The following is a 22,593-nucleotide window of genomic DNA, read 5'->3' as shown; positions in this document are numbered from 1 at the left end:
CGGAGGCAGAGGCATATGGGTCTCTGTAAACTCAAGGGCAACCAGGTCTACATAGAGAGTTTCAGGCCAGCCAGGACTACAAAATGAGACCTGACAGGACAAAAAATTATTATTATAGCAATTTTTATAAAACTTACTACATGTAACTTAACTCACATTTTCTAAAACATAATCATGAGTTTCTCTCAGTTTTTGGTTGTTTATTTTTCCAGACAATGTTTCTCTGTGTACCCTTGACTGTCCTTAAACCTCACTCTGTAGCCCAGACTGTGAACTCAGAGATCTGCCTGCTTTTGCCTCCCAAGTGCTGGGGTTAAAGCATGGGCCACCACTACCTGACTTTTTTTTTTTTTGGTTTTTCGAGACAGGGTTTCTCTGTGGTTTTGGAGCCTGTCCTGGAACTAGCTCTTGTAGACCAGGCTGGTCTCGAACTCACAGAGATCCGCCTGCCTCTGCCTCCCAAGTGCTGGGATTAAAGGCGTGCGCCACCACCGCCCGGCACCACTACCTGACTTATGAGTATCTCTCTTCTGTCTTCATTATTTCTCAAAGACCTCCTAGATACTTCCTGTTCTCCATAATATCTACCTGCAAACTTTCTTCCTTCCTTCCTTCCTTCCTTCCTTCCTTCCTTCCTTCCTTCCTTCCTTCCTTCCTTCTTTCCTTCCTTTCTTTTCTTTCTTTCTTCCTTCCCTCCTTTCTTCTCTCTCTCTCTCTGGGTTTCTCTGTGCAGCCCTGTTTTTTTTTCTCTGTAGCCCTAGAACTCACTCTGTAGACCAGGCTGGCCTTGAACTCAAAAAGATTTGCCTGCTTCTTGCTGCCCAAGTCCTGGGATTAAAAGCATGCACCACCATGCCCAGCAGAAATTCATATAATAATGTATTTTAAGGTTTGTTCTTGTTTCATGTGTATGAGTGTTTGCCTGCACATTACTTCCAGGCCTGTTGACCATAGAGACCAGAAGAGAGTGTTAGATCCCCTGGAGCTGTGTAATTTTTGGTCAAGCACTTCTTTTTTACTGTGTTCAAAGACTTACCCATGCTTATTTTTGAAATATTGCAATCATCAGTGCTTAGTCAGAATGTACACAGATCTAGGTAACAGAGTTAACACCTATCTGAAAAACCAAAGCTAATTTAGCTTTCTGAATATAGTAAGCATGGTTCACATTTTGCTAGTCTATGCTGGATAAATGTTACCATGTTGTTTCCCCATTGGCCAAACTGTCCTTCCCTTCCAAAATGCTTTATATGTGCCTGTTTTTATTTAACCATCCCTGGGATCTCTTCTGAATCCCATTCTTTCTTGAAAAGGGTTGTGTCTGGCACCCACAATTTGCACGTACCAAGCAAACACTGACTTAGCATGTATTAAAAATAAATCTTTGTTCACTTTATTTTTAATACATGCCTTACCCTCTCTTAGGAGTGCTTGGGGGATGGGGGAGAAGGTGGAAGGAGAGGGAGGAGGGGAGGGAGTGGAAACTGGGATGGGTATGTAAATTTTCAATTAAATAATAAAAAGTGTATAAAATAAGAAAAATAATTTCAGTGGGAAAATGAAATCTTTAACTAATGGAAGTAAAATAAAGCAAAAGTTACTTTTCTTCTGGGGACTGGGTCACAATGTTGTAACTGCCAACTGCAGATGGGTTTTTAATAGCGTTTTTTTTCAGTCTACAAAAATTGCTGAAAACAGTACATTTTGTTAGGCTACACACCAGAGAAATGAACCAAAAGGAAAAGGCAATAATCATTCAGATAGATTAAAGCTAATTTAATTTATAAGATTTCAACTTTTTCTTTTTGTCTGTAGTGGACTTTGAACCCAAAACATTTCAAATGCCAAGAAAATAGTTTGCAGTGAGCTATATCTTCGCCTCCAAATTTCCATGTAGAAAATGTTTTAAATGCACATTTCTCTTTCCTGCCCTTCTTCGGGTGTCTGAGAAGGCTGAAGTAAAGTGTGGGTTGTTATTACTACTGTGTTAAAGTGTGGATTGTTATTGCTACTGTGCTGTTACATTATCTTGCATCATTCTTGAGTGCTTGTTTATCATGGATCTTGTGATTTCTAGTGCTGCCTGTGACTGCTCCTTGTGCTTTTGCTTATGGGAGGTGAACAAGTGATGGAGGAGGGTCTATGTGTTACTTTCATTGGTTAATAAAGAAACTACCTTGGCTCTGATAGGACAGAAAATCAGGTAGGCAGAGTAGACAGAACAGAATGCTGGGAGAAAGAAGCAGATTCAAGCAGACTCTATAGCTCTCCTCTCGAAGATGGACGCAGGTTAAGATCTTTCCCGGTAAGACACCACCTCGTGATGCTACACTCATTAATAGAAATGGGTTAATCAAGATGTGAAAGGCTAGAGCTAATGGGCCAAGCAGTATTTAAAAGAATACAGTTTTGGCCAGGCAGTGGTGGCGCACGCCTTTAATCCCAGCACTTGGGAGGCAGAGGTAGGTGGATCTCTGTGAGTTCGAGACCAGCCTGGTCTACAAGAGCTAGTTCCAGGACAGGCTCCAAAGCCACAGAGAAACCCTGTCTTAAAAAAACCAAAAAAAAAAAAAAAAAAAAAAGGGAATACAGTTTCCATGTAATTATTTTGGGTAAAGCTAGCCAGTGGCCGGGAGCCCTCCTGGGTAGCAGGAAGCCGCCTGCCACTCCTATTACAAACAAGCAGCAAGACTGCAAGGGAAGACCAGCTTCCCACTGCCCTCTCCCCATACTTCCTCATTGAAGACCAAAATTGAAATGCAGTCTGAGACTCTGGGTGTTACAGTACTAGGTGATTTCTGCTAGAAAAGTGCAACTACAATCATGGGAACAACAGCCGGGCAAATGTCTTGGGAATAGACCCCAGGAGATACCTGCAAAGGATTCTGGGTCTTCTCTGCCAAATTGCTTTTGTTTGGACCAATGTAGATGAGGTGTTTATTTGATCTTCTGGAATCAACAGAGCATTTAAATACAAGCTTGGGAGAGAGACCCTAGCTCTGGGAAAAGAATTGGGGGCTTACTTTTGCTATAGTTTGAGGGATATCTATTTTTGTAACCTAAACAAGGAATCAGAGGAAAGGTGAAAACCAGCGGATGATACTTACTCCCTCTATACATTATCTTATCTCATTAAATAGAGTTTAATTAAGGTACATAATGAAGGTTTTTGGTTTCCTGGTGGCTGGTGGTGGAGAACCACCCAAAGCTGCTCATTACAGTGGCCTTGGCAGCACTCACAAGGACTCCATGACTTCTTAAGCTGTTTTTTTTTCCCCTTCAACCACAAACACACATTAAAAAATTACCTAGCCTGCTTATTTCATTTTGTGGATCTTACCCTAGAGAGCCTGACTTAATTGGTTTGGGATGAGATTCAAAGTATCAGTACTTAAAAAACTATTCCCATACAACTTAAATGCAGCTGGGGAATTGGATATGTCTCCCTAGGGCTAAAGTACACTCTGGGCTATGTCTTCTTCAATGTCTCCAGTATTTCTCCAGAACAGCTGCGGAACTTCAGTTCCAGGGAAAGTTGGTAGCTACAAAACCTTTATGTGATCAAGTTTTACAAACAGGGAGCCAAGCGACATTTCAGCTTCAGAAAAGTCAGGGAGCCAATACAGGTGGTCGTGCATTGCAATAATTCAGTACGGGTACAACAGTCAAAAGTCCTTCCACCAAAACAGCTGGCAAACACTTTAAAGAACCTTCCTGTGAGACTGGAACTCTGAAAACTCCCTTTGGAGGTAAACTCCATGGGGGTCTATCAGGTTAGGAGATGAATGTCCCACTGCTTCTGCAATCATCTCGGTCTCTTAATTTCCTTCTTTATTTTAAGAAACATAAATAATTTAACATAGATTAATAAAAGAAGGACATCATGGCAGCTCTTCGGTGCTAAATAAGCTAAAGCCTTTGCCTGGCTTGAGTTTAAGCTCGCATTTTTTGACGGTAAAAATCCTTATAACTGTGACACAAACACAGACCTCAGTCCTTACGGGCTTCTCTTTGCACTTGGCTGTGACCCTCATTTTAGGGGCTGAAGATAAAATTAACTGTCAACCCTTATATAGAGGTTAATGTGGGAAACGGGATTTTTTTTTCTTCCCAACTCAGGCTGATGATTCCTAGTACTCTTTAAAAATAATTGTATTGACTAGAAGAAAAATTTCCCCACACAATTAAATATTTTTTTCTGAGCATACACGCTTGAGTGCCGTAGCTTATGTGTGTATGTCAGCAGACGATTTTCTGGCATTAGGCCCCTCCACTATGTGGAGCTGACAATGGAATGCAGTTCTTTAGGCTTGGTGGCAAGTCCTCTTCTCCACCAAGTCCTCCTGAGGACCCAAGAACTCTCTGAAGAAAGTTTGAGAATTTTGCCTCTTGTCTGCCAAAATTAGCTGTATGCTTTATGATGTCTTGGTCCTAGATTGAGGATTTAAGCAAATTCTCCATTATCCTATTACAAGAAAACATAAAAACAACAAGAATAAAATGTTTGCACTTAAGGCTCCGTGGATGAAAGTGAAGATGCTCACAATAGGGCTGGGACTGTTGTCTGCATATGTTGTCAAGAGCGGAGCACTTAGAACATGCCAGTGCCATTGCCTGGGATGCCCGTCTGACATGGAACACCAAAGGGAATGGGAGTGAATGACACCAGGAGCAGAATCTTGGGACATGAAGACTTAGCTGTTTGTACAAACCGGAAACAGGATAAAATTGACGGTGTGAAGCCCTCCAGGAGACAGATGTTAGAGAGGGAATCCTATCAATGGGAGGAAGATGTTTCTAATAGACTTGTTAGATCTAGAAGAGCAGGCTGTCATTAAAGTTTTCAAGCCTGCAATGGGTGACAGCTTGACAGCAAAGCTGCGGAGAAGATGTAAATGCTGAAGAAAAGTCAGAAATGGAAGGGGCCTCCCGATGCAGAGACCCAAGCAGGAAGCCATAATCACCCGCAAGCACGTCTCTATATTTTCTAGTTCAGAAGCGTAACAGGAGTGGTGCAGGAGTCCATTTCTGAAGACAGGGAGGTGTCAGCAGATGCTTTGACTCATACTGGAGAATTAAGCATGTCTATCACTTCCCTTCCACAGCTCGTGACCCTGGGAGGCAAACCCGTGGAAAACATATCCAAGACCCAAGTGAACTATAATCATAACATTTGATATGGGTTAGATAGAAGACAAAAGTCTTTTGGCCTCATGTAATTATCAATACTGTGTTCATTCTTTTCTTTATAGGTTTTTGTTTTGATTGATTTCTATTTTGAGACAATGTCTTAGTATGACATGTAGCCCTGGCTCACCTGATATTCACTATATACCCTAGGCTGGCCTTGATCACATGCCAGTCCTCCTGCTTCTGCCTCTTAACCGCTGGGATTATAGATTAGAGCAACAATAGCCAACTCTGTATGAATTATGACTCGTTTCCATTAATTTAGAAGTTCCTGAAGAATGTGCCAGTCACTCATCCTTCCATTTCTCTCCACTGGCACGGTGAAGCAGAAGAGCTGACTAACATTTCTGTTAGACAAGGTCAGTGCTGAGGAAGAATCTTCCTCATGTTTCTGATAGACTGTCCTCTCGGAGTTGATCATTAGCACTGTTCTAACGTCTCATTTATATGAACACATGTGCCCCTGTGACCTCATACTCAAGGAGATTATGAGACTATGAGACACGAAGAATGGAAAGCGTGTTACAGTTTCTTTGGACCATGAGTTCAGAAAATTCGGGCTGTGGTTTTGACTTGAGTTGTCTGCCCTCTCCTGGAAGCCTGATGCCATCTCGCACTAATTGACATCACTAGGTCTGGAGACTTGGAGTCCAAGGGAGTAGTCTGCAGATTTCAGTCAAATTGCTTCCCTTTCTGGAAGGCGTTGTGGTGTCTGCTGTGTCCTATGACAGGTCTCACTGCTGGTGGGACTTGGGAAGTGATAAATGATAAATAAACCTGCCTCCTGTCATTTTGATGGAAACAAGTGTCTCCGAAGGCTGAGTCCTCAGAGCGGTCGCTGCTATTGTCACAGCTTTCCAGAGCACAATGATATGTCATCTGCTATAAAAACTAGAGATAGTTATTTCTCCTTTACAGGGCCAGATCGCTCTCTATCTTTGTCTGGATACCGTCAGTCTCCGGAGAGGAAGCCAGAGCTCTCAAGAGTTGAAAATCCGATAAGGTATAAGGTCAATTAATAATCTGCTCTATGACTTTGATTAAACAAAATAGTAATGTAGACGGACGTTACTAATGACAGAATCCTCTATGCCTACCCAGTCTTGCTCTTTCTTTACTCCTCTCCTAGCCAGTACTAAGAATAGTAGAGAATCAGACTCAGCAACTTGTCTGTGTTAACTGCAATGCTTTTACTCTTGAGTCCATTTACATCACAATTGCCACTTTCAGCAAAAAGCAACAAAAGAGATACTCTTGTCTAGTGCATTTTACCCAGACCATCAACAAAATCATATATGCAGAAACTTTTAAATATGCTACTATCCAAGTCACAAATCTACATTGTTTTTACTGGCTCTTCTGAACAATGAATTTGTGGGGCAGATAGGCGGTTTGACAGGTAAAGAACTTGCTGTCCAGCCTGCTTTCCATTCTGAGGAGCTAAATGATAGAAGGATAGAACTGACTGCTGTAACCTGTCTTCTGACCTCTCTGCATGCCGTAACATGTGTACATACATGTGTAATAAATAAAGTATAACACAAATAGCTTTAAAATGCATCAGAATCATATTTCTTTCAAAGAATGAAAAAAAAAATGCTGAAATCCTAGGAGCATCTAAGGACTATGTTTCTCAAAACTTGCTATCAGATTTTGAAAATAACATAAATCCCAGAATTCCATTTTTTGACATATAGACTCTAATTCTTGAGGTTTTTAATGGAGATTAACTGACAATTTTGCTATGAGGCCACGTTTAAGGACCATAAACCATATAGTCTTTCCACGTCTGGTCAATGAGCCTACATTTACTAACCTCTTGTTAAAATATGTTATTGTTGCTTTTAAAAATACATGCAAAATGAAATAGTGGGTACATTTAAATCCCATTGAAGCTTCATCAGGAGCCTTCAATCTGGGTTTTACCTAAAAATGACAGCTGTCTTTAAAATGATATAATTTTGACATGGGAAAGAATGAAGCTGCAGCGCACTATAAGCTACTCACAGAAATTAACACAAAATGGATCAAAGACCTACACATAAGATCTAAAACTGTGAGACTCTTAGAAGACAGCATAGGAGATGGCTTCAAGACATTGGATTTAGCAAGCATTCTCTGACATAACACAGAAAACACAGACAAACATTGTAATAATACATAAAAAAAAAACAGTCTACATTTAAAAATTTTGCTTCAAGGACCCATGTTCAGTGGAGTAAAAAGGTGACCTTAGGAAGCTAAGAATTTGCAAATTGGGTATCTAGTATTTGATATATAAAAGGTTATTGTAAAGATAAACAGTGAAGTACCTCAGGTCAGCATGGAATCAAATAATCCAATGGGAACCCGAGAAGATTGACTACAAGTCCGTGACAAATAGCTAACAATTTTCAGAAAGGATGTTCGAAGTCATTGGTCATTAGGAAGATGCAAGTTAAATGTGCGTGAAAGGGGATGTTTATTATTTTTTTAAGTCAACAGGAACTTTTGGAGAGGATGTTGAGAAATGCAAAGCTTTGTGAAACTTTACTCCTCACCTTTCTATCCGTAGGTAATGTATATAACAGATGTAGGCTTTACACTCATATTGGAAAATTATATAGCCTTAAAGGGAAGGGAATTATGGCATATTTGGCAACACTAATGCACCTGAAGTGAGCTGTGCCTGATTAAACAACTAGTTACAAACGACACCTTTTGTATAATCTGCTTAGGTACAATCAGAGTCACAAAAATCAAAAGTAAAAGAGCACCCTTCAGAGGCCAGAAATGGAGGGATAGGTGGAGTTGCTAAATAGATACAATGCGTTAGTTTTGTAAAACACAAATTCTAGAAGCTTGTTCAAACAACAATATAAATATGCTTATCTCTAGAGCTGGATCCTACTGAAAAAGGAAAAGGATGTAAATTTTATATTTTTAGTACGATTTAGAAAAGATAGACTTTAGGAGACTTGCTTTAAAATAAATTCTAACCCCGGTGACTTCCAGAATCCTAAGAAAGCAGTGAGCTTTATACAATAAACAATCTGGAATGTAAGAAAGAATAAATGAAAATTCTGGCAAATGTTTAAAAAGCAAAATAAGCAAGAAATCACAACTGTGATATTCAAGATCTTCAACATATAAATATTAAAATTTTAGAAATGCTGCTATTGCAAAATCACTATTAATTACTATATTTATTAATCATTCTTAAAACTATTACTGTACATTTTTGCTATTAAGTATGGAGTTAGAACATTTAAACATGTAACTGGGTTTTTTGTTTGTTTATTTGTTTTGGTTTATGTTTATGAGACTGGGTTTCTCTGTGTAGCCCTGGCTTTCCTGGAACTCACTCTGTAAACCAGGCTAGACTCAAACTCACAGAGATCCACCTGCATCTGCCTCTCAAGTGCTGAGATCAAAGGTATGTACCACCACCATCTCAACTAAATATATAGTTTTATGTTTCAAATTGTGACTGAGAATCTAAAGCCACTTATTTTGTGATTTTCGTATCTCAGCTATAATCTCATTTTTCCTGAGAGTAGGAGCAGCCAATTATCTTATTTAGTTCTGTTGAGACAGGGTTGTTCTGTGAAGCTCTGATTTTCTTGGAACTTCCTCTGTAGAACAGAGTGGCCTCAAACTCAGAGATCTGCCTGCCTCTGCCTCTGGAGAGCAGGGATTAAAGGTGTGAGCCACCACTACAGCATGGATATTTAGTTCTTTAGTTCCCTGGCAAACACTACCCTGTTACCATATTCTAAGGAGGGAGGTTTAAAAAAAAGAGCATGTAAAGTACATAGGAGAGCTACTCACTTGTTATTTTATAAGTAAATTGAAGTTTTCTCAAAGAATTTTGTGGGCTGGGGAAATGGCCCGCAGGAAAAGACTGTCTCCTTGCTGTTGAAGAATGAGAATCTAAGTTTGATTCCCAGCACCCACATAATAAGATATGTCTGGACCAAGGCCTGTACCCTCCAGCAGTGTGGGGGATAAAGAGTGGAGGATTTCTTTTCAGGCAGCCAAAGGAGCAAGCTTCAGGTTCATTGAAGGACCTGGTCTCAAGGGAATAATGTACAGTGTGATAAAGCAGGAGTCTAGACAGCCTCCCCTGGTGCCTCCTCATGCACATTTGCACATTAACACTTACACAGACACATAAACATGCACACATTACACACACACAAATTTTGTGACATTTAGGTTTATAGTTTGCACGAGTATCAACACATTAGCAAGCCAGTCATGTCTGTACTGAATATGCAACTCTTCTACCTATTTATTTCTTACAGAAGCTAATATTCAAGTCAAAGCTGATTTCACTCTGGGCCAGAAGAGTGAGGTCACCCTCAGTTGAAGACATCAGCATTCCTAAGTAGAAATAAGCTTCTCATTTTTTATGGTGGAGGCTCTTGATTCTCTGTATCTTAATAGTAAATTTGTAACTTTACAAGTTTCTTTTAGACCCCGGTTTGGGTTTAAAGAAAAAACTATTAACTTCTGAATCTAATACCTGTAAACAGTTCCAAATCTCTTGAATGTGTACATAAACACAACTGTGAAGATAATACTGGGATGTCAGTCTCTCTTCAACTGGCATGATTGGTGGAAACAAGCAACACACATTTACTTAGTGCTAAATTTAGGTTCCTTATCTCATTACTACACATAGTACAGAGGATCTATGAAAACCCAAACCAAGGTTTGAAAGCCACCCGCATGCAACTGACTTCACACTTAAAGAGACCTAGGTTTAAAAATCACTCTCTTGATTGCAAAATCTTATACTCTGAAATACCTAGGCATTTGATTTTTCTCCTCATTTCATTACACTTGTCCATACTATTTCCATTGAAGGGCAGGTAAAATTCTAAAAAGAATGTATTCGATGTCAGGTGCAATTTTGAAAAATAAATCCTAAGTAGCTCAGCGCTTAAGAGCACTGCCTGTTTTCCCAAAGGTCTTGAGTTTAATTCCCAGCAACCACATGGTGGCTCACGCAATCTGCAATGAGATCTGGTGCCCTCTTGAGGAAGAGACCTGGTCAATCTGTCCTCATCAACTTAGACCATGAAACCCAGTATGGTCAAGTTCAACACAACTGCCAAGTACGGGCTGCCCACATGTGTTTCAGCATTGCCAGGGCAAAAATTTCATTTCATTTTTCAGAATCTGGAAAGATTATGTTTACTGAATCTTGCGTAGACTTGTGATATGTTAAGATAGATAACTGCATTTTTTTTTTTTTTTTTTTTTTTTGGTTTTTCGAGACAGGGTTTCTCTGTAGCTTTGGAGCCTGTCCTGGAACTCCCTTTGTAGACCAGGCTGGCCTCGAACTCACAGAAATCCGCCTGCCTCTGCCTCCCGAGTGCTGGGATTAAAGGCGTGCGCCACCACCGCCCGGCAGATAACTGCATTTGAAATACTGTTTTTGCAGCCAACATTATTTCAGCACCTATTATGTAGATAATTGTGTATCATCTTCAACAGCCTTATGGTCTTAAACAGCTTTCTCTTTCATTGTTTTGTCCTACTCTGCTTTGTTTTTACTTATTATACTATTAATTATTTTTATAAGACTGGTTGTATTCTAATGAGAGAGACAGGACATAGATTTGGATAGCTGGAGAAGTGGTAAGGATCTAGGAGGAGTTGGGGGAGGGAAAGTCATAATCAGGATATATAATAAGAAAAAATATATTTTCAATAAAAGAGATAAAAGAAATAAAAATATTTTAAAATAATTCACAGGTTGACCATCTGGAATTTTCTTCTTAAAATCTAATAAACTGTTCTCAACCTCAGAAAAGAACTTAAGCAGGTATTGGAAACATTTTAATCCTAATGATTATTATTTTTTGTTTGTTCATTTTTGCATGGGGTCTCTTTAGTGGACCATGAACTATTCTTGAACTCCCAATACCCGCTGCCTCAGTCTACCAAATACTGGGATTACATGTGTGGCCACCACCATAGCTTGTGAACCAATCTTTTATTAATATTGCTTATATTTTTCACCAAATGATAACTCAAGGAAGATGAAATATTTTCTATGAAGGAGAAATATTGCATAGCACTATAATTCTAGAGTTTGAAATGGAAAAGCACTAAGCAGTGACCATTTTTCTTGCTCCTATTACATCTAGAGAGTAAATTTGCCAGAAAAAAATTCTATTTATTTCCAAAGTATTTCAGAAATTGAAACGTAAAATGTGCAGTTAATAATGCATTTGAGGATCCCGTGTTTAAGAGTCATCTATACTTTCTAAGTATGTAGAAATTACTAATATACTCCTAAAATTGTCAATGATATTTAGTGAACTTTCGTCATGTCTGTTCATTTAACAATTTACCATTACATCGTAAGTAACCATTTAAAAGATTTCAGAATCCTGGTCCAAAACTTCTTAGTGTTCTTCGATCTAATCATATTAATTTTCATGACATCATTGTTTCTTGAAAAATACAAAAAGATATTAAATATTCTGTTCTAAAATGCTTCAATTAGTCGTTTTGTTTTTAATTCAAGCTGTCACTGTTGTGGCATGAATGTTTGTGTCTGTGTCTCCTCAAATCCATGTATTGAAACTAAACCTCAATATAATACTAAGATGAAGAGCCCCGGGAGGTGATTAAGTCACAGAAGATTGGATTTCTGCTCTTAAGAAGGGTCTCCTGGGAAGTTGTTGGCCCCTTTCATCACACAGTACAGCCGCTAAAGGGTCTGAAGAGAGAGAACCCTCACCAGATACTGAATCTGCCCACACCTCGCTCTCAGACTTCCAAGGCTCAGAATCTAAACTATACATTTATACCATTGGCATATTATCCAATCTAAAGTATGCTGCAGTCTTTGTTTTATCATGTGAGTATATCTTTAACTGGAACTGCGATACCAATACAAAACCCTGGAGGGGTGGGTGTGGTTTAACTACTCCAAATCTGAACAGATGGGAAATCCCGTCTTACCTGAAATGCGTTAAGTGCCTCTGGATGTCCAGGTCTAGAATGGGGGTGGGTCTGGAGGACCCCAGCGGGGATCTGTCTTGGCTCAGGAGGTCTTGGAATTCTTTACAAATTTGTCTACAAGGAGAAGCACAAAACTGAATTTGAACTCTTGAAATGGACATTTAGTTTTGCATGATACTATCTAGCAAAGTCTGTTCCCTACTTTAAAGGGGATAGGAAGGATGTTTCAGTCAGCAGTCTAAAGTTCCATAGGCAGCATGCAGTGACTTTGGTGCTGAGGACCACAGGATGATGCTAAAACGGTTCCAGCAAACAGCTGGTTCCAGACACTGGATCCACGTTGACTCTTAAAGTGAATCTTTACATGTTAATCTCAGGATAAAAGAAAATTCATATGAGAGAACTGTAATTAATGTTCATCTTTTAAAATCTTACAATTTGTTCTTAGTACATCACATCTGTAGACAAATTTAACTAAAGTTACAGGCTTGAATTATTCAAAGCCATAATTCAAGTCAACTTTTGAAAGTGCTTTTTCCCAATATTGCAATATAATTAACTTCTGACCACTGTCATGCCTCAATGTTTGAAGCAGATAATCTCTCGCTCCAAAATAAGTTCACCAGTTTCAGCTGGCATTTGACAGAGAATTTTCTGACGCTTTTCTTGTCTTACTATGAATTCTAGCCTCTGTTTAATCAGAAACTTTGCTGTGTGTCATGACTAACGGTTAAGCTTTTGTAATGATCGCATAATTGTAAAGAAATGTAACACTTAAATAAATATTGTTTTAAAATCTTTTTTATGGTGTGCGTGCACGTGTGCATGCGTGTGTGTGCATTTTAGTGTGTGTATGGGGGTGTGCACTTGTTGAGGTCAGAGAAAACCCCCAGTGTCAGACGTCACCTTTCACATTTTTACAAAAGTATCTCTTGTTTTTGCTCCTGCATGCAGAAGGCCAGCTGACTCATGATCCTCCTAGGATTCTCCTGTCTCTGCCTCCTCTCTCACTACAGGAGCACTGCATTTTAGACCCATGCTATCATAACTGGCTTTATGTGACTTCTGGGAGTTCAGATTCAGGTTCTTATGCTGAGGGACAAGTGATTTTTACCCACTGAGCCATCTTCCCAGGCCAGAAAATTATAAAAAATATCTAATACAGTGAATTAACATAGAAGCTATAAAATAAAGTCAATAAGCATGGAGAAATGTCTTGAAAGCATTCTTCATGTATGGCAAGAACACCTGATATTTAAGGGGAAACACAGTTTTGTACGTATGCTTGTTTTCACAATAGGCGTCTGTGAAATACAGTGGTTTGGCCTTGAATGTCATCAACAGCAAATATAGAAAGGTCAAATCATCTCGGATGCTCATGAAGGCAGTGACAGCTCTGCTCTGAAACATTTGTTGCAGCAACAAATATTTATAAGTAGTGACAAGAGTGCTGGGCAGGTGTCTCAGAAGGTGAGGTTCAGCAACGCACCTCTGAGACATGGGGGAGCATGAGAACCAGCTCCCTGAAGGTTGTTCTCTCACCTCCACTTGCATGCCCCGGCATGAGTGCACGCGTGCGTGCACACACACACACACACACACAAATAAAGGTAACAAAAGTATTAAAGTGGCAAAGTGTTCTAAAGTGCGATTCACTTTGGATGAAGTTTCAGTGTGGTTTCTTGCTGTTTGATGGCTAAATTTTATTGAATTTGGCAAGAGGTCATTTTTCCTATGAAGAGTAAGACTCAATTTTTTTTTTTTTTTGCCAAGTGGACTGTTGAGAATTTTCTTTATTCGTTTTAATGGGACCCCTTTCTCTGAAGTGAAACTGGATAGGTTTGATGCTAGTTGAGTTTTAATAGTTGAGTGAAATTTTACCTATGTATTTGAAGACATTTTGTAGTGCCACCATCTCCAGGGTTTTATCTTACATAAGAGTGAAACATTGTTACTTTTGTTTTAGATTTCTAAGTAAAAAAAACATAAATATAGCCTCATACCCCAGGTTTTCCTTTTTTACAAATGTTATGAATTCTTGTGCAGCCGCCCATCATTACAGTCCCCCCCACACACAAAGATTAGACTAACTTCAAATCAAGTCTTAATTTTCTTTCAGATTGAAACAAATTTTAAGCAACTAAACACTGATGACTATTTGGGTCACTGAATACATTAATTTACAGTTTTACAAGCCTGGCTTATGTTTGTCTTAACTACTCTGGGAACTATAACCATTGTGGTCACTGAAGACAGAAATGAAAGCTCGGCAAGCTTGAACTCTGTTGGTGTGCAGCCCAGGACACCACACTCTAGCAGAAGCAGCAGCCGGGCTCCCGGTTGAATTTTCAGTCTTGTCCCTTAACTTGCTGACCTCAGACAGTGGAGGTACTTAAACACAGGTGACAATTCTGCAGGATTCAGCACTAATTACCACCTTCTGCCTAGGACAGTTACGGAATTAGCATGCTGACTACTTTCATTCTTAGTTCGTATCTTGTTTCTGAAGCTTAGATATGAAAGGCTCTTTTGTCTCTAAACAAAGTGTCATATTATGAATTATGTAACAGATGATCTTCAGTGACTCACAGCATTCTAACTTTATCACTTGCGTCATTGTCCTTAAGGAGGTAACATTTTTTTTTTTTTTTTGGCTGATTTCTGGATTTAAAGTTCGGTGTTTCTACTGGTGATGGCTGTTAAGGTAATGACAGTGAAGATTACTAACTTTCTTGACTTTGCTTACCGTCCATCAAATGAGAGGTGTACTGGTTTCTAATCTAGTGATGAGACTTTCTTGTGTTTTCTATCAACCAAGTAAGCAAGAATCATGTCTAGTTCGAAATGTGTCTGGCTTCTATCTTTCTGCCTAAACAACTATCCAAATTATACCAAAATATTTGGTCAATTGCCAAACAGAAGAAATAAAGATGGTTTAGGAAGGCAACTGTACCTAATCAATGCCATTTATCTGTAACTGTGTATTTTATAAATTATACTTAAACACAATGAAATCTACTATTTATCAAAGTAGCAAAGAGTCATATGGATCAATCTGCAGAAGCAAATCAGTGATTGGATATCTCACTGAAAGAATTTTGTAGTACATGTATATTTAAAACGTTTATTATATTTTACACTGTGTGTGTGAATGTGTGTGTATTTGTGCAGGCACACGCCGTGACACACAAGCGGAAGTCAGATGGTATTTTGCAGCAGTCTGTTTGCTTTTTTCTTTTTGCTTTTTTCATTATAGGAGCCCTTGGGATTAAACTCAGGTTTGTTAGCCTTGACAGTAAGTGCCTTTAGCTGTGGAGTCATATAGTTGGCCTAATTTCTGTATATCTGAGAATTTCTTTGATAGCCCCATGTCTAATCATGTGAACCTTGATGCCTTGGTACAGATGGTAGAGAGTCCTGGTGAATCTGTTTATATTCTGGAGTGTGAGCCCCCTTGTTTTTAGAGAATTCTGGCTTTCTAGACTGTCTTTAGTCAAAGGAAACAGGAACACTGGGGATTTGGGTCCACAGAGACATCCCGACAGCACTTACTTGGTCGCTAGGATCATCTTTTTCCGTGCTGTCTGTTCTTTCTGTTCCATATGTTGTCTGGCGAGATGTTCTCCCACTGCCTTAGCTGGAAACTCCGTTTCACACGTGTAGCCAAAATCCCGAGCCAAGTGCAAAGCCTCGCCTGTTGGCAGAAAGCACAGGTGAGTGTCATAAGGATACCCTACCTTATAACAGCACTGCCGCCGCCTTTCCCCAGTTCTCACACAGGGCTGTGCTCAGATGCATCATTTCATTTCTATCCAATTTAAATGATGCAAGAATAAAATTGGGAGGGAATGTCACCTGTGAGGAATGCTGACGAAAACAAAGGGACAGAGAACTTCCTAGGCAAACCCGTGGACGACTGAGAAGAAAAGAGAGCAAACACTGGGGCTCAGAGTTTTGACTCTTTCCTTTGAATGTCTCATGGCATAACAGAAAAAAGACTTCCAAGATTCTACTCAACAACAACAAAGAGAAAAGCTCCTTGGATATAACCTTTTGCTGCTGCTCAGTCCTACGTCTGTTATCTACAGATGAATCATTCTGATGACTTCTCTATGAGACTGATCAAAATATCCAGAAATGAGCTTAAAAGACTTTGGAAGTTGTTACACTTAGCAAAATTAAATGTTACACCAATTATATTATTATTATTATTATTATTATTATTATGTGCATAATACATGGAGCAGGGTTACCCAATATCCACATATTTTATCAAACCTTTCCACGGAGAAGCAAAGAAAAAAAATCAGGCTGGTGCCAATATCATGTGACTCTTCTTTAATAGCTGTCCAGTGTAACACTCTAAGTCGTTACTGACTTGAACTCGTGGTGTGCTCACAGAACAACAGACTAGATGACGAATGGACGCTTGGAAGTGCATAAGGATGCTTGGTAGACTAGGTTGATAGGAGACACTAGGTGACATCATTAAAGTATCCTTAGTAAAAAATGGTTTTCCTACTTAAAATAAGCCCTTTGGTTTGGAAAATTTACATTCACAAAGTTAACAGTTGTAAAAAGCAGGAAGGCAGTTGAGGACCACAGAACACTGAGAAACTAATATTCAGGAAGTAGTCCCCACAAAAAAATTACTCTTAACCTTTCTTATGGCTAAAATATTCTAATAAAAACTTTTTCTCAGACACATTTTTTTGAAAACACAGAGCAAAGTTGAAAGAATTTTGCAACGAAAACCCATATGTCCAATCTTTATACACTAAGTGTGCTCTGTCACATAGGTATTCATTGTACTACACATCTATCTATGTTATTTCCAGAAGAAATAATAAATATCACGCACCTCTCAAAGATATCAGTTTGGGTATCACTAACCTGGGTTCTATATTTAGTATTTTCAGACTTTCCCCCTGCAGTATGCTAAATAAAAGAAACAAGACTAGAGATGCCTTAATTGTGATTTGTTGATATGATGTGCAAATACATTGGATGAGAGGGAGGGAAGGAGTAGAAAAAGATATCATGAAGTCAGGGACACATGCTAGGCAAGCATTTGTACCCACGAGACACACCGTTACCCTCACTGATATGCTCTGCGTCTACTGGCTAAGTCTGAACTGGTGGAGCACTGGGGCAGGGGCTGAGCGGTTGGGCATGAGCACTACTCTCACAGAGGATGCACATGGGGTGGCTCACACCTGCCTGTGACCCCATCTCTAGAGGATCCCACACCCTCTTCTGGTCTCCTCAGACACAGGTACTCACGTGCACATCCCTATACACAGATGCACACAATTAAAGCTAAAATAATACAAAAAAGAGAAGATTTTAAAATTTTTGAGGGTTGCTTTTTGTCTGTTTCAGAAAAAAAAAGAGCATTTGAACAGCGAGGTAAACTGCTGTATCTGACAGATGTAGTTGGGAACCTGGTTGGAATTTTCAAAGTGAACATATAGCAATAAATGGCAAAAGAAAAAATAAGGCAGCTTCATGGATGTGAGTATATTTACATCTTATTTATTATTGATAGATGCTAATATTGCCAGTGATTTTCTTTTTTTATTTTATTTATTTATTTATTTATTTATTTAAGATTTCTGCCTCCTCCCCGCCACCGCCTCCCAATTTCCTCCCCCTCCCCTGATCAAGTCCCCCTCCCTCGTAAGCCCTAAGAGCAATCAGGGTTCTCTGCTCTATGGGAAGTCCAAGGACCACCCACCTCCATTCCAGGTCTAGTAAGGTGAGCATCCAAACTGCCTAGGCTCCCACAAAGCCAGTACGTGCAGTAGGATCAAAACCCAGTGCCATTGTTCTTGAGTTCTCAGTAGTCCTCATTGTCCGCTATGTTCAGCGAGTCTGGTTTTATCCCATGCTTTTTCTGACCCAGGCCAGCTGGCCTTGGTGAGTTCTGGATAGAACATCCCCATTGTCTCAGTGTGTGGGTGTACCCCTCGCGGTCCTGAGTTCCTTGCTCGTGCTCTCTCTCCTTCTGCTCCTGATTTGGACCTTGAGATTTCAGTCCGGTGATCCAATGTGGGTCTCTGTCTCTGTCTCCTTTCATCGCCTGATGAAGGTTAATATTCAGAAGGATGCTTATATGTTTTTCTTTGGGTTCACCTTCTTATTTAGCTTCTCTAGGATCACGAATTCTAGGCTCAATGTCCTTTATTTATGGCTAGAAACCAAATATGAGTGAGTACATCCCCTGTGCCTCGCCAGTGATTTTCTTATCTAATCATGCATGTTATGAACATTTATCTCGTTCTCACCGTATGAGATAACCTCTTCTAGAACTTTGCAAAAGAGCCTAACTCAATGAGGGGGAAGTTCTCAATGAAACAAGCCTATCAGTACAGACAGCGTTTTGTCAATTAGCTGACTAAGGCATGTCCCACACACCAGAAATGAGCGCTTTGAGTACTTGTGTGGAAACATCAAGTTTCCCTGCACTTAGAACAGAGATGCTGTGGCTAAATATGAAGGGTCTCTGTGTATTCAGTATTTAATGGGGGCCATTGTTTTGAGTAATGCTACAAGGAACAAGCAGCGTTTTTAAAATGTTGGTTATCAACAGTTTATCGCCCTGATTCAGGAAGAAGATATATTTATATTTTGAAAAAATGAACTAAGGATTTTTAAAGGACATAGCAATGTTATGTAGTGATCACTTTTACTAGAAAAAAATGACAAAATGAATTATTTGTGAAATTTCACACTTGAAGATCAAAAGTTGGACCCATCAAATACTGAATGTTATTGTATCTGACCAGAGGATAAATGTGCAGTTCTTAAGTGCAAAGGTCACTTCAAACCTGCTCAATGACAGCATGGACCACGCTCTCTTGCAGCTTTATATAGCAAGCCAAGTTGCATATATCAGAGTAGCCACACATACCATCCTTCACACAGATCCAGATACTTAAGTAACGTTTTACCAGAGACTTTTACATAGTTCAGTGCTTCTCAACCTTCCTAATTCTGCAACCCTTCAATACACCTTTTCCTGCTGTGGTGATCCCACACACATAAAATTATTTTTGTTGCTACTTCGTAACTGTAATTTTGTTACTGTTATGAATCATAATGAAAATATGATCTTTAGGCAACTCCTATGGAAAAGTCATTAGATCCCCAAAGGGATGGCAACTCACAGGCTGAGAACCAGCAACCCATAAACAGTGCGAACAGGAGGATGGCGGCAGGCCTCTTGAGTTTGCTAGAATCTGGTCCTTGATGATTAGTCCCACTCTATGCAAAACTCTCACTATGTGGTAGTTTTAAAACCAGTTTAAGGAGAAAAGCTGCTGTTTTACATTTACATCGACAGCCCCACCCTTCCTTCCCTTAGCTCTGTTCACTGCTTTCTGTAGCTTGGAGTGTAACATTGTTACAGGGTCTATAGTGATGCTACATCAAAGAAGCTGCAAGTGAAGACATTCTGATATGTAGTTTAGAAGTGTGTATCATGCCACAAAAGCCTTGTGTGTGGAAATCTAAGAATGAATAGATAATGCATGTGTCAATTAAAACACAGTATTCTAAAACAATGTAACATACAAAGCAGAATCCTTTATAGCAGATGACTTAGTGTCAACAGGCTTAAGAAAAACAAAATTATATGGATAAGCATCTTTGAGTTTTGAGTGGCTTGTGCAAAAAAGGATCTGTGAGTTTCTCTGATTCTGAGCCATAGGCAGTTACCTGTGGTGGAGAGAGCATCCTTAGGAAGGAACAAGAACATTTCCCCTTTCTGTCTCATTTGTGGCCACTAACACCTTCTCTAAAGGATGAGGTAAGATTCCGTGGTTCTGAGTGGGTTTAAACTTTCTGTTTATTTCAATTTATTGTGCCACTTGGGCATCTACCCTTTAAGCACAAACAGTGATGTCTTAACTTTGAAAACTAGCTTAATTTTATTTCATGGCAGGAATACCTACCTCCATATGTGGTAGACAGTGGTGAAGCTTGGAATATCTGAGTGATCCATGGCAGTAGGACCAGGATCTATCCCTGGTGCATGAGCTAGCTTCTTGGAATCTTTTACTTATGGTGGGATGTCATGCTCAGATTCAATGCAGGGGCGTGGTCCTTCCCCCAAATTAGCGTGCCAGACTTTGTTGACTCCCCATGGGAGCTCTTACAAGTTGGGAGGAGTTGATGGGAGGTGGAATGGGGGAGGGAATAAGAGGGTCAGGAGTAGGGGTGGAAGGAAGAACGGTGGTTGGAATGCAAAATGAAATTAAAAAATAAATAGAAAAGAATGTCTCAATTGAAAAGTCCACACTGCCGAGCTCAAGGCTTGCAAAGGCTTTAGGTGTATGTGCCAATTGATAACCCATCCCCATCTGTAAAATGGGTCGCCACAGAGAGACAGAGAGATGATAAAGTGTTTTAAGTGATATTAGTAAACAATGATCTTAAAAAGCAGGTACAGGGAGATTCTAAAACATGGGACGAACTCCAGCATAAAACTTGCTTGCCAGGTCTCTGGGGATTCGTTTCTGTATACATCAAAGCAAAAGTATAATTCTGGGAGAAAATATTAGAAAAACAATTAAGGGAAAGATAATGGCAAAGTATTTTCTGATGAAAAGTCAATTGACTATTGTACTGAGGTTTGAGTTTCTAAAGGAATGGATCTGTATTTATTATTTTTAAAGATTTATTTTCATTCACTTGTATATGTGTGTGTCTTTGTGGACTATGTCATGTATTTAGGCCAGAAGGCCTGGGATTTCCTGCAACTGGAGTTACAGGCAACTTTGAGATGTTTGATGTGGGTGCTGGGAACTGAGCTCTTGTCTTCTGGAAAAAGAATATGGGCTCGTAATGGCACATCCATCTCTCCAGTACCTGGATTTACTTTAAAATTAGAAATAAACACACCTGATTTTTGAAACTTGTGTATTGCCATGAAGGATTTTTTAAAAAAATAATTCTATTTTAGGAAAAGTGTGATTTCTATAACTAAAATTTCAATAACGGTCTGTAGGAAATGAAACTGTAACCTTGTAATTTCTTAGAAAACCCTACCAATGGTCACTGTAAAAATATTACCACAAAATTAGTTTTAATATACTATTGCAGCATGTAATAAAAACAAGAACTCATATATTTTAAATATTCTTCACATATGATTTCAATCTTATTTTCATGTATGGGGAAAGAGCAGGCTATTTCAAGGAGTACCTATGAGCATTGACAAGGTTTTCTTTTTTTTTTATTTTCGAGACAGGCTTTTGGTTCCTGTCCTGGAACTAGCTCTTGTAGACCAGGCTGGCCTCGAACTCACAGAGATTCGCCTGCCTCTGCCTCCCGAGTGCTGGGATTAAAGGTGTGCGCCACCACCGCCCAGCTTCATTGACAAGTTTTAAACCTAGATATTTATATTAATAAATCCCCCCTTCTCTCTCTGATTCTGTCTCTGTCTCTCTCTCTTTCTCCTGCACTACTGGAGATTCAATCCAAGACTTTGCACTTTCTAAGAAAGTATTCTAACACTGAATCCTCTCTCTTTCCTATCTTCAACCCTTTCCACTTTCCATTTTTGGGATAGGGTCTTACTAAATTGCCCAATCTGGCCTTGAAGTCATTCTGTAGCCAAGACAGGTCCTACACTTGTAATCCTCCTGCCTCAGTATCCGGAGTAGCTGTGATCATGGCTCTGCACTGCAAGGATCTGCAAATAACTTTTCTTGTAATATGAAATTACCATTAAATCCTAGAGCTGAAACACAAAGTTAATATTTCTGCTATGTGTTCTAGCTTATTCTGAAAGGAGAGCAGTCTAAGCACCACCTCACTGAATCTTTGACATAACTACATGTCTCATAACCAGAGAGTTTCTCTTGATAAGTGGTGACCGTTTTCAGGCAACCATATTGTGTTTTGTTCAACACCTCCTCCAATGCCCTGCCACGATCAGAATTCCTGACCTGCGACAACCAGTCACTCAAATATTTTATTGGTTTATCATAATCATCCTGTGAGGCACTCCAGCAAATATTGTACAAAAACCAAACCAAAGAAATTTGCTAGAAAGATTGACTTCATAATACATACACGTGCAAACAAGAATCTATCATTATGTCAGTGGAGCTATTTAATAAAACAAGCAACACTTGAAGATATAGTTTCTGAACCCTTTCTATACTTCTAACTCATATTTTTGCTTTAAAAAAAAACCCACTGGATTTCACCAACATCAGTTAATCTCTGGTATTAAGGCATGAGCTTTTCCCCGAAAGCTCCTCAAGTTGTTCTATTCAGCTGTGGTTGAAAATTTGTCCCCTCGGAGGAGGGAAAAGCATTATGCAGATGGACTACACATAATCCTCCCTATAAGAATTCTGTGGGTTACACTATGGAAAAACAGTCACCAAGTTACTGGTAAGTTGTATGAGTTCCGTCTAGCTGTATGTT

The 22,593-nt window shown here is 39.4% G+C and overlaps 1 protein-coding gene across 2 annotated transcripts in view; it reads right to left on the bottom strand.

Annotated features, from left to right (window-relative positions):
* The window catches only part of Tfap2d (transcription factor AP-2 delta), a 49,357-nt gene that overhangs the window by 2,948 nt on the left and 23,816 nt on the right, over positions 1 to 22,593 (bottom strand). For both annotated transcript variants that reach the window (XM_057751794.1, XM_057751793.1), the window contains 2 exons: positions 15,706 to 15,847; positions 12,154 to 12,267 (listed from right to left, as the gene is read on the bottom strand). In XM_057751794.1, the coding sequence (XP_057607777.1) occupies positions 12,154 to 12,267; positions 15,706 to 15,847 (256 nt within the window). The remainder of the gene's footprint in view (positions 1 to 12,153; positions 12,268 to 15,705; positions 15,848 to 22,593) is intronic.

Source organism: Chionomys nivalis, chromosome 19 (assembly GCF_950005125.1).
Source record: "Chionomys nivalis chromosome 19, mChiNiv1.1, whole genome shotgun sequence".
Classification (NCBI taxonomy): domain Eukaryota; kingdom Metazoa; phylum Chordata; class Mammalia; order Rodentia; family Cricetidae; genus Chionomys; species Chionomys nivalis.
Note: the sequence above shows the minus strand (reverse complement) of the source record. Positions and strands in the feature narration are given on the sequence as shown.